Source organism: Thrips palmi, unplaced genomic scaffold (assembly GCF_012932325.1).
Source record: "Thrips palmi isolate BJ-2018 unplaced genomic scaffold, TpBJ-2018v1 HiC_scaffold_2, whole genome shotgun sequence".
In the NCBI taxonomy this organism is placed as follows: domain Eukaryota; kingdom Metazoa; phylum Arthropoda; class Insecta; order Thysanoptera; family Thripidae; genus Thrips; species Thrips palmi.
The window spans coordinates 10055017-10068335 of record NW_023144629.1 but is presented as its reverse complement, the minus strand read 5'-3'; the positions used below and the strand labels follow the sequence as shown (position 1 = coordinate 10068335).

At 44.6% G+C, this 13319-nt stretch overlaps 1 protein-coding gene across 1 annotated transcript; it reads left to right on the top strand.

Annotated features, from left to right (window-relative positions):
• The first annotated feature begins 10298 nt into the window (after positions 1-10298).
• Positions 10299-12134, top strand: LOC117647091. The gene is made up of 2 exons (XM_034388606.1): positions 10299-10650; positions 11571-12134. Exons 1-2 carry the CDS (start codon positions 10567-10569, stop codon positions 11820-11822), a joined length of 336 nt encoding a protein of 111 aa, XP_034244497.1. The 5' UTR covers positions 10299-10566; the 3' UTR covers positions 11823-12134.
• Positions 12135-13319: the final 1185 nt, after the last annotated feature.

The window sequence follows — 13319 nt, the reverse complement described above, 5'->3', positions numbered from 1 at the left end:
CCTAAGCGAGCTGGCCAATGTCGGTGCGAACCGAGCTGTGGCTTGCACCGGCCGAGCCGTGAGACATTGTTGCTGTTCTGTGCGCGCTGTACCCGGGGCAGGGGATTGTTGGCCGGTGCCGCTCGCGCTGTACCCGCGAGGTATTGTCGATGTTTCGAGCAGACTGCCTGCCATGCGACACTCACGATCCCGCCCGGCAGCCACCACCCTAATATTATTGTATTATTGTTAGGATACCGCTTGGTTTCTGGACTCAGCAGTAAAAGCACGGTGTCACCTTAATGTGTCTAATAGTTTCAGATACGTTTCAAGTGTAAAGGTATCATCTGGTAAAAAATCTACGTCACTTAGTACCCATCCCTACACTGAATAACAGGAAAAGTTGCGATATACATCGGCAACTTTGGCCCGTCCCGTACATTGAGGAATGTACTAATTTCGCCTATTTTTAATCCGGACGGGACTTGAACCTGAGTCTGGGGTCAAATTAGATGTTTTTAGATCAGCATAAATTAGATCAGCACCCTCATACACATCAACAACAATGCAAAAACTAGAATAAAAGGAATGTTCTTAATGTACCCCACTGGGATTTGAACCCGGGTTCAAACCTCTCCGATCCGCTTGAAACTGGCACCGTTGGTTTTGTCTCGTCACCCCGATTCAAAAAATTTCCCTTCATGCTCTTCTAGCTGCATCCGTTGCCGAAATCCTCCTCGACCTAAGGTAGACCATGATGCACCTGCAGCAGCGCCCCCGGGGCTCGAATCGGATTTGCTGCCAGCGGGCGGTTCTGAAGGGTCACCCAAGTAGGCTGCATATCAAATTTGGTCAAGATCGGACCACGGGAAGTCCTCAGACGGACGAACGAACGGACGGACGCACAGCATGGATCATACTCCGTCCCTCCGTCATTTTTTTAACAAAAAAAATACAAGGGACGGGCCAAAAATGGTAGAAAAGGAGCAAAACAGGTTATTCGTGCCATGCGGGTTGCCTACCTTTGGCCTTTTAAGGCCCTATATAACTCAAAATATCATTGTTGATCTCAGATACATCATTTTACATCGTTAAGGGCCCATAACATGAGCAAAATTAAAAAAATACGGGCAGAAAAAATAGGGGGTCAAAATGACCCCTTCCGCGGTTCTAGGTATACAAAAAAGTCAGCGGTTCTAGTGTTAAGTTTGTTATGCTGTCCATTAAATTTAACGGTCAACGTTAGGCTCTGAATTTTTGTTTTAAGAATGAAATGCTTGAAATTTTCCTTCCTGTTCGTGTGCCTGCGTGCTCGTACACTTAATGTCATGGGACATCTTTGGTCCCATGAATGATACAATTTTGTGTCCAGGTGACAAGGGGTGAATCACTCGGCGTTGTGGTGTACACATGAGTACGAGTGAGTACACCCGAGGGGCAAACAACTTGAATTTAGGTGTACATTTTCCGTGAAATAACGTGAAATAACGGTGAAATAACGTTGAAATAACGCCAAAATAAGCGTGAAATAGCGTGAAATAACGGTGAAATAGCGCGAAATAACGGTGAAATAGCGCGAAATAACGTGAAATAACACGAAATATCGCGAAATAACGTTGAAATACCCTTGAAATAACGTTGGAATAACAATGAAATAACGTGAATTTGAAATAACGGTGTACAAATTTTGACGAAGTTGTTTGCCCCTCGAGTACACCTAATATTTTTAATTGTTTTTCGGCTTTCTTTAGCGGTTACACAATGCCAAATCGTATAAGAAATGAACTAATTTTGCTCTTTTCTAATTCTGTACACTGAGTACGGGCCCATTGGTACACATGAGTACACTAGTGATTCACTAGTGATTCGCCAGGTGACACTAAATCTTTTCGACGCCTATTGCAATTTCATTTGTCAAAATTGTACCACCGACGGATGTGCTTAAAAAATGCATCATTCGTGGGATCATTCATGACATTCAGTGAGCAGACTTTTCTTCCGACACGGAGAGGGACATCAAACAGTGTCCTTGGCTCGCTACACGTCCAAATCCATCCTTTCACCTCAATCAGAGCAGTCATACATCAAATATATATAGGTTGAAATGCTATTTTTGCGAATGAAGTTTTCATACCGTTTGGTATGCTTGTTTTCGCATGACTTTCTGGGTATCTGTTTTGAACTCCTGGGCGCCTAAACGCCAAAGTGATTGGGGTTGAGGTTGCCCCCGGTAACGCCTATTGCCGGCATTCATCATGTTACTACGTGGGCTATAGCACGTGCCGACATCTCCTCAGTAGAGGAACATTGCGCACTGATTCCGATTGTCTGCTCGGATTCGAATAATGTTGTAGGATTGCTGAGAACAAAGCGTTTTCAGTTTATCGTGTAGAGGTTAGCTGTCGGGCCGGAGGGGCTCGACGGCAGTTTCCTCGTACTAGAACGTGATTGTCCATCGCCGGGGTTTCCACTTAGCGTGCTTATTATCTGAGGCATGACTCCGCGCCCTCAGCTGATTATGAACGTGTGGGGGGACACTAATTACCCCACTTTCCCATAAATTGTTACATCGATACCTTTCTCGAGGAGATGTCGATGACTAAAATTGGTCATTCTGGTGGCAATTGTCAGTAATGCTTTGCCGTCCTCGGTTATGGCGCAACAGCAGTGTTGTCCGGCAGTGTGGGAAGTGGGCCAAGTCTCGACCTGGGAGCTGTCTTGGTGAGCGGTGACCTCACCCTCGTTGGTGGCCACCCGTATTTTCCCCTACACATATTTGAAGGGGAAATACAACTTCGAATTTCAGTGAACAAATTTTTTGAATCCCACATGAATTTTGGACGAACTTCAATGAATTGCAGACAATGCCCTGTGAAATTCCTATCGAATTTCACAGGTTTTTAAAAGAATTCCTTTGAACTTTGACGGTTTTTCATTTTGACTGAAAATGAAGATTGCGCATGAATTTTGGCGTACCAATTTTTGTACGTGTTTTCGGTTTTCCCCTACCATATTTACAGGGGTCACACGACTATGGGGTCGCTCCCGACTTGGTATCTTGCATTCAAATGATACGTACTCTAAACAATTGCAATAATTCAAATGCTAAACAAAATGCCTTGGCAGTGTGTAAGGTCCCAAAACACTAATTCTAACCGGTGAAGTCCAATTATAGAGCACCCTGAAGGCCTCTGGGATAGTGTGCAATTATTTAATGTTCCGATGCTTGTTTGCGACTAGCAGTTTACAGAGATGGTGCAGTTTTTTCTCCTTCCAAATAGGGTAATTCGGAGAATACCTAGACCGGAACTCAGCGACAGAACGAAAGGAACAACAGAGCGTCGCACGGCTGGGCTGAGCGGTGGTCGGTGGTGGGGCACTCTAAATGTCTTACGAAGAAATTTCCCATATTACGAAGGAAATGGCGCAAGCATAATACGAAGGTGGTTTTTCTTCGTATTACGAAGGTTTTTCTTTGTATCTTACAATGAAAAAGCTTAAAAGATTCGTATTACGAAGGAATATTGCTTCGTATGCTTGCGCCGAATTCACTGTAACATACGAATAACATAGGTCAAATTTCATTGTAAGACATTTAGAGTGGGCTTGAAATCGGCGGAGTAGGGGTAGCTGGTCCCACTCTGCCCATCCCGGCCCCCACTACCACTCAGCACGCCTCGCGACGCTCTTTTGTTGCTCCCGTTCTGTCGCTGAGCTCCTGTCTGAATTTCCCCCGAAGTACCTCATTTCGGCATTCGACGCTGGAAACAGCGACCTATCAACTTATTGTTTAAATATTCGTTTGTGTTTTTTTTTTTAAACCGATTTGAGAGTCTGCGTCTTGGAGGTCAAACCTTCCAAGTATAGGAAGTTATCTGTGTTGATAACTACTGTCGTTACAGTACGAGGGGCAAAACAACTGGCTCAAAACTTGTACACCGTTATTTCAAATTCACGTTATTTCATTGTTATTTCAACGTTATTTCAAGGGTATTTCAACGTTATTTCGCGTTACTTCATGTTATTTCTCGATATTTCGCGTTATTTCACGTTGCTTCACAGTTATTTCAACGTTATTTCAACGTTATTTCACCATTATTTTAACATTACTTCACCGTTATTTCACGTTATTTCAAGGAAAATGTACACCAAAATTCAAGTTGTTTGCCCCTTGTTACAGTACGATATCCGTTTACGGCGTGGAGCCCACGGCTAGAGTGACGACGAATGGCTGCAACCGCCCCGGAGTCTGCAGGGCCCCTCACCGCCCACCTGCTGTGTCGCGCGCATGACGTGACGCCCCACGAGCACCGCACCCGATTCCACAGGCAGGTGGCCTGGCTGCGTTCCTCCGCGGTACTGACCCTGATTTAAACTAAAGGAAGTGAAAAGCCTGCTTCTGATTTTTTCAGACGTCTTTTTAACAAAAAAAAGTCATACCCCACAAAACAAGAAGGGTTTGGAAAGTCTCGGGAAAAATGTTGGCAAAATAGCATTCCCGTCGTTGACGAGTGAAGAACGGGTGGGATCACAAAGCCGGAAAGGGCGCCGGCTACTTATAGTCCGGTTTGATTAGTTCGAAGTGCAAAAAGATTCGCAAACACGCGCCGATTAGGGGATCGATAGCACCACCCATAAGCATTAGATCTTGAAAATTCCCAAGAATTCGCATCATGCATTCTCCCGGAAACGGCGTTCTAAGTCCACCATTTTGGATTTCGGGGCCCAAGTGGTTTTCGACCACTATCGATACTATTGCTACCACAATTTAATCTATGTCTAAAACGATGAAAATTGCGCGAAGCTGATGAGAAAATAGTACATTTTACATCTGGTCTGTATCTATATGAGAAGAAAAGAAAAAATTCCAATGCTAACGCATTGCACGGTGTTCCGGTTGTAGGAATCAATTTGAAGTCTGTCGTCTAAACGTTAATCACGTTAATTTTACCGTTATTTACGTAACTTTGAATCCTACCGGTATTTTTACATCCCCAAACCTGATTCAGTTAACACAATGACCATCTCAGTCCATCTCGCGATCTCGCGATTTACAGTGCTCATGTTCGTCAAACAAAAGTCATCCGCGTTCCGAAACCACCCCTCCCGAGTTTGTAAAGTTTGTCAAACCAACCGTCGTGCTGGTTACAGAATTGAGGAAAACATCACAGGAGAACCGCAGCCTTTAAAAGCAAGCCAAACAATCCAACCTCAGCAACAATGTAGGGGCAGTTTCAATGCGCGACTACTCGTGTTTTCAGCCTCGCGATTTTCGAAAGGGCGCAGACGCCGAGAAAATTGTTGCCAACCCCAGAAAATTAATTTATTGCGTCTTTTCTGCTACGAACTTTTTACTGACAGACTTCAAAGATGTTCCAATGTCGGGACACCGTGCGATGCGTTAGCATTGGCATTTTCGAATTTCACGGCGTTTTTATTTCTTTTTATCAGCGACTTTAAATTTTGACAGTTGGTACGATGGCACCGTGTCGTTGCCATGGAGACTATTTTTTCATGTTTTAACCATTTTCTCAGAACACAGACGATTTCTTGTCACTTTGATGAGGCAGGAGGTTTAGTTTTGAGGAGTGGCACATTTTCTCTTTGAAACGTTTCTGGAAAATGTGAACGGATAAGGGTGCTTGATTGTTGCAAATTTATGTTTTAGTCGTTCACGTTAAATTCTCACGATAAATTTTTGAAATTTTCAGGAATTTTTATTTGATTATGATAACGAGTAATTTGGCGGGATCCATTTTCCAATCACAGGATACCGGAAAAAAAATAAGAATCTGAGCCGTCCCGGGCAATAGGGGTCCTCCTTCGTCGGAACCCCTAAAAATATGTGGCTCAGAGTGGAACGCTTTAATGAGGTTCTGGGATTTAGGGCAGCATGGTGCTGGTGGCGGTGATACTCGTCTTCATCTCGAGGGAGCTGTCCTTGGAGCCAGTGCTGTACGGGACGTACTCGCGGTACCTCGTGGGAAGCATCTCGTGCATCCAGGCCAAGCTAATCTACCGTTACCGCTGGCGCGAACTCAGAGACGTTTTCGTCCGTGCCGCTCAAATTGCCTCAGTGCTCGAGCGGGGCACGAACACAGGGTCTCGGGTGAGCTATCGACTAATGTTATCATTTTTATAAAGACGGTCGTCCGCCAAATGCCAAACGCCAATTTTGTGTTTTTGGTGCGACGGGCATTCGAAGAGCAACCTGTCCAAAGTTTATCTACGATCTGAAATCTTTAACTTTCAATCTGTCCCTTCGAATCCAAATTACTCGTCCGACATGAAAACCTACCTAGGTATAGGTTAATGGTGGTTGCGTTTTCGTGGCGAAGCAAGCCCAGATGAGATCACTGAAATTCAATGAGTGAGACATCTCAACAATTTGCGGCGATACAAAAAGTATCACAGAAAATAAGTCGTCCACCAATGCATCACCAAAAAATAGGTCGTACAGTACACAAATATGTCCCCGAAAAAAAGGTCGAACAAAAATGTAACACCACAAAAATGTTAGACGTCAGCGAGATTGGCCCTTGTTTTTCTGGGGATGTATCACCCTTCTTCGGTGTACGCTTCTGTACGACTTTTTTTAGGTGATACTGTATCACTGATACATTTTAGTATCACCCTTTTTCGGTGAGACAGTCCTGTCTCATCCCTCAGAGAATGAGATGTATCACTATTTGATTTTCAGCGATGAGTGTCAGTTCGATTTGCATGCCGACATCTGTCGAAAAGAGCCCGTCAAAGCCAGGCGACGCACTGCAAGTACAAAGGCGATACTTAAGTACAATTTTTGGCGAAACAATTGAGTATCGCCAACAAACGGCCTTACGGAGAAGTATTGCCTTCGGAACGGCGATACACAGTAGTATCGCCAAAATTTGGCGATACTTTTGGGTATTGGGTATCGCCAAAACCTCGGCATTAAACTAAGGACTTGCCCCCTTGATTTGTTTAACGTTCAGTGCCAAATCGTGGCAATATTCCGAAGTATCGTCAAATTTTGGCAGTACTTTTGTGTATCGCCGTTTTGAAGGCAATACTTTACCGTAAGGCGGTTTATTGGCGATACTCCATTGTATCGCCAAAAAGGGTACTAAGAGTATTGCCTTTGGATTTGCAGTGTGCCCTAGGCCTAGGTATACGTGCAAACGCCTCGCGTGGAATGTCTAAACTGGCGCAGCATCGCAAAGCCCGTTACCATGATAAACGGTCTGGCGAGAACACCTACCTTGTGGTAGAACCTTCATGTTCAAAGTCCTCGAGCTGTAAGGTTTATATTTAAAATCCGGTAGGTTCGTCTCGAGCGCACAGCCCGCCACTGCAACAGAGTGGTGAAAAGGTTCCAGCTTCTGTGTGCGGCCACTGTTATAACTTCGTCTATCGACAATTACAATGGACTGCGGTGGGACCAGCTCCTGGCCCTCTTGTTGGTGCGAGTGCTCAGCATCTCAGAGGTATTAGATTTTAGCATGACGAAATGGCAGTTTACAGTGCAGATCGAGCCAAGAGGCTAAAACGAAAACTTCTCTTAACACTGTGAAGGGAAATTAGAGCTAAAAGGGGTAGTGCGGGGTAGTGCTCTACGCAAGGTCAATAATACTATGTTTCCGCGAAACTTTTGTGGATGGATGACTTACGAGCTGCAAAACTGATCATGGGATCTGTTCATACTGTAACTTAAGATCAAAATCACAAATTTTGTTACTTACCGTCAACGGGGGTAACTTGGGACACCAGGGGTAACTTGGGACAGTCTGCCCTGTACAGCTTGTTGGTGCTGCCATTCAGTGACGGGGGTTCCTAGCGTCAAACCCGCGGCAGGGTTTTGTTTCAGAGGCCTCAGGGCACGCGCGGAAAGGTGGAAGAGTGCATAACATCACAATTAGTATTTGAGAAACGGGAAAATACATAATAGGGTTTTTGACAAAATATGTCAATCATTGACAAGTTGACCTTAGTGCAAGAAGTGAATTGCAGATTTGGCCGATTAGTCTTTCTGGGTAGTTAGATCATACACAGACAACAAAGTTTGCAAAAGGGCGTTGGTTATAGTTTTCCTATCTTCGGTCCAGACTTCAATTTATCAAAAATCGAAATTTTACGGGGTAACTTGGGACAGTATTTTCCTCATGTTTTCAGCAGTCCTAGCCTTCTAGGAGTTGACTGACCCGGTCCCTGACATAACTTAGACTTCGTATTTTACGCTGATGATGGAAAGAGATGCCTTGCTCTGCAGTTTTGTCTTCTGCTAATCCATATTTTGAAATTATCAGAAAATGCCTAGAAAATACCAGTAGAAAAGAGACGTTCCACGTAGAGCCCTAGATATAGCCCAATATCGGCCCTACAAGGGTTCATAGGCCTGAATTCTTGGTCTACATGTTGTGACTTAAATTTATTACATCCATTAACATCAATAGATGCATGCGAATGTAGCTAATTGCCTACTGTCCCAAGTTACCCCTGGTCATGGGGTAACTTGGGACACTCTTTCGAGACCGCTGGGAAACGACATAATCGAGGGAAATGAACCAGACAAGCATGAAATCATTGGAAAAGGGTCAAACTTTAACATAGTTAGGATCCATTGGTCTGGGTTGAGAATCTTGCCTCTGGCGTTTAAAAAACGTGAAAAAGTGTCCCAAGTTACCCCCGTTGACGGTATCTTAATCAGCTATCGTGAGTTCGTCGTATTCCCACTGCAAAGAATACACATTTCGTTCACTGAAAATTGAACAGTCGTATACCTGGTAAAACTTTAGCGAGGCGTGACGTGTGCGTCACGCCATCATCTTCTGGCGTTCATGTACAATGTGTGTTGGATTAGTGCGTATACTATGCGTCTTATGAGAAGTCATGCCAAAAACCGGTATGACAGGAAATTCACGCCAAAACTTGGCGTGAATTTCTGAGTCAAGCCGATTTTTGGCATGACCTTTCTGTCGCTTTTTTTGGCGTGACACGTAATTCACGCCCCTGCAGCGGCACGAAGTCCCGCCGATAGATATTCAGTGTTGGTTTTGGACTAAACGGTACGGCACGTGCAGCGACGTGCAGTCTAATGCGCCTGTTTCATTTTTTCCCAAATTGGAGTGTTCTTGTCATGTGCACTGTAATTTACAGCTTTCCTGCCATAGTAGGGTAAGGTGCCCAGTGATGGCCACTTTAGACGGTAGTGTCAGAAGAGTTCACTATGTGTTTTCAGTTTGAAGAGTTAACTTTATTTCTAGAGTTCGATCAAGTTTTATTGTTATGTTTTAATGATAATCGTCTTCTTAAAAGGGATCGTATACTTTTCGTGCTCTGGCATGATTTCCGAATAGGATCAAACTAAAGAAAACGTCGAAACTGCTTTCAAGATAGCGTCTTGGCCTCTTAAATGGGTCGTAGCAGCGACGTTTAATGTTGGATTTTACGCAATCATTGCCTGCTTCGTCGTTATGCCAACTGTGCTCGCCACTTTCTACCAAGAAGTCTCCCACGCAGTCGAGGTTTGTAAGAAAAGGAAAAAAGATTTCCATTTACCATTGCAGGGAGGGGCTTGAAAAGATTTGCTTGCACCGACCCAACTGCACTCTGTCTCATATTGACTTTTTGTCAGTTACCCGTAATATAATGACAATTCGGACCAAGGTGCGAATACACATTAAGACCAAATTCGCACCAGTGGTGCGAATAAACATTAAGACTAAATTGGCACCATTGGTGCAACTCAGTACCTATCCACTATTCGCACCTGCCACCTCCAGTGCAATTAAGAGATCGCAGACTATTGGGACGCACTGAGATTCTAAACGCTAGGAGTGGCACGTATGGTGCAAGGCAGCTGAGATATCGCACCATACGTGCAATGCGATAGCCATATTGCACCTTACGTGCAATGCGTCCCGGAAACACTGCAAATGCAACGGCGATACTAGAGGACATTTTTTGTCGATACAATTGAGTATCGACAATAAACGGCCTTTCGGAAAAGTATTGCCTTCAGAACGGCGATAGAAGTATCGCCATCGCCAAAATTTGGCGATACTTTTGGGTATTGCGAAAACCACGGCATTAAACAAAGGTCTTGTCCCCTTGATTTGTTCGACGTTTATTGCCAAATCGTGGCAATACTCCAAAGTATCGCAAAATTTTGGCAATACTTTTGTGTATCGCCGTTTTGAAGGCAATACTTTTCCGTAAGGCCGTTTATGGGCGATACTCAATTGTATCGCCAAAAAAGGTACTAAAAGTATTGCCGTTGGATTTACAGTGTATTCGCACCTCCAGTCCTCCTCCTCCCCTTCCCGCCCTGTCCACTCCAAGTGGTGCGAATAGTAAGAGACGTGTAGTACGCCCCGACGGTGACAAGCATGACATTCTCCATTATCTGTACCAGTTCCTTGACTATAGGGTGGTGCGAATAGACTGTACGGTCTTGCGTGCGCGCGTGGTGCTAGTAAATATTACCCTAACCCTTACTGCAACTTGAAAGGCAGTGCTATTAGCCGTTAACGGGTATCTTTTTCTGACTAGGACAGGCCTGCCTCTTATCAGTGGGCTGTCGTCCAGAGAGCTACACTGGAGGCTTCGATGGATATGGAGCGGATGGCGTTCACGGCGCTGCCGGCTGTCCTCGTCATGGTCTACGTCATGCCCATCCTGTGCACCATAGAGGTACGGTTTCAGTCTCTTCTTCTCACGAGAATCAATGTTCGTACTAGATAGGTGTACCAGACCGTGGCTTGTAAATGGTCTTGCGATGCAGCGCCTGGCGTTTACACCTTTCCTTGGCCTGCGGCTCTGGCCTGCCTTCGGCACACTACAAACCTGTATACGAAGCACATGCATGCTTGCAGGTGCGCACTTACAAACGAATGCTTGGCCAAGTACATACTTACAAACGCAAGTTTGGCAAGTGCACACTTACAAACGCATGCTAGGAGCCGTATAACTTCATTCCAAGCATGGGCTTTTGTACGGCCTACATAATTTCTCCACTGATGCCCTTTAAGTTCTGTTGGTTTCTTCTAGTATTAGCACTGCCTTTTTTCCAGGTTAGACGATTCTGAATTAGATGTGACTGCAGATGTGAATGAACATGACGAAATGATGATCCATATTCCTCAACTCTAAAGAATCCCTATTTTGTTCTCTCCGTCCTAATTTTCTGAGCACTCTTCTCGCCACTTAGTATTTATACATTCATGCATAGGTTTTCCTTACCTTCCAAATGTTATGTTTATGCTATTAATGTAAAAAGTGTGAATGCATTATTTGTTGGTAGACGTTTTGAAGAGTCGCTGGTGTCTGCTATCATTCATTTCCTACTTTAATATAATTATGGTGATGATTCCTAATTTTATCGTAACTAGCAATCAACATATTTGAGGCACATTAAAATTGGGTAATGTTTTTTTCCCCACTCAATGACATTCTAATAGACTCCATAACCTTACCTTTCTTCATGAAGGGAGTGACGTTTTGCCTACTCCCACTACGTTCGTTTCTGCCTGCATCAAATTGCAACTTCCTGGCCCTGGCATCCTGAGGCCTACCCCACTCTTTACTCTTACCCTTTTTTAATGTTACTCCAGGTTCTGGTCCTGAGCAACGAAGCTGAGCTGTTCTCTTACGTGACGGCGTCGCACGTTTTGACTCTGCTGCTTCCCATGTGCATGGCTGGCGACCTTCTGAGCCGTCTTCGGAACGGCGTGTGCAACGGCGCCTACAACGGACCCTGGACAGAGGTGGGTGCATACCTACGTAATACGCCACGCCGCCACGTGGACGTCAGACGATGCGACTTTTACGTCTGTATTTCATGTCGGCACGAGTTTGCACACTAAATGTTGTGTACAATTTTGTACGAGACATCACAGTTTTTTGTGCACACGAAATTTTCGTACCATTTTCGTACAAAACACTGCACATTTTTCGCCTTTTTTGCACAAATTTGTCCAAAATCATGTACAGATTTGTACGAAAAGTTCGTGTGCACTAAAAGCTGTGATGTCTAGTACAAAATTTGTACAAAAATATTTAGTGTGTGGGCATCACGGATGGCGAAATTCTCGGTCCCCCTTAGCTTACAACACCCAATCAGTTGGCTAACTAATTGTGAAATAGTGCGCATTGGATTTCATTTGAAACTTAAGAGGTTCGAGCCGACGAGTGCACCGATTATGATGAATCTAGCATCGATTGTTAATCCCCCTGCACTGAAAAAGTTTTGGTCGCCTTCGTGACAACGTCGAGGCAAAGTTTTCTTGCGAAAATATCATTAAAGCTACTGATAACGTTGTTGTCACATCAACATCAGCGCTCAACAGACCGTTAGCGTTCCAGTAAGCAACCAAAATATGAGTATCGATGAAATTGTCAGGAATTTGTGATGAACCTGTCATCATTTTCAAATGGTGAAAATATTAGACACGGTTTCTTTATCAATTGTCATCAAATTTACCAAAGGAGAACATGAATGTGTTCGTTCATGAGCTGCAGACGATGCGCATGACAAGGATTGCATGTCTGGCAGGAACGACCTTCTGGACGCCGCTTCCGCCTGCAAATGATGCAGTCGTCGTTCGGCGTGGCGGGCCGGCTGCGAGGCGTAGGCATCGGTGTTCTCGACCGCCGGTCCTGCCTGAAGGCTCTCAGGTCGTGGTACAACTTCGTACAGCTTTTCCACAACATCGGGTTTGGTGCGCCGCATTGAGACGCATTTCCACCACTGTATTAACACTAGAACCGCGGAGGGGGTCAATTTGACCCCTTTTAATTTTCGTCATAAATTTTTCTGACTTATTTTTTTCTTCTCGGATTTGGGGCTTTTTGACTTTTTATAAATACCAGAAAAGAACATTTGGGTGAAATTTCGGCTCTGTCGGACCATTTTTGTGGGCGTAGGACAACAATATACCTAGAACCGCGGCAGGGGTCATTTTGACCCCTGTATTGTTTGCACTCAGGAAGTTCGAATTTTGGCAATAAAAAAAGCGTCACAAGCGTCAATTTTAGTGGTGAATCATTTGGGAGTGCTATGGACTGCCCTGGGAGACCTAACTTGGCCAACGGCATAGGCGACCCGCCGAGCAAACGCCTAAATGTATGCAAGATGCGTGTGTTCCGCGTAAGGTATCTGTAGAATAAAAAAATCTCATTCAACGAACGTTAATGAAAGCAGATGATACTCGTTTGGTTTTCTTCGAGGTAGTAGTTCGGGCTTTTTTATAACTGTGTATGAAATAAATAGATAGCCCAATAATATACATGGACCTAAGCGAGCTGGCCAATGTCGGTGCGAACCGAGCTGTGGCTTGCACCGGCCGAGCCGTGAGACATTG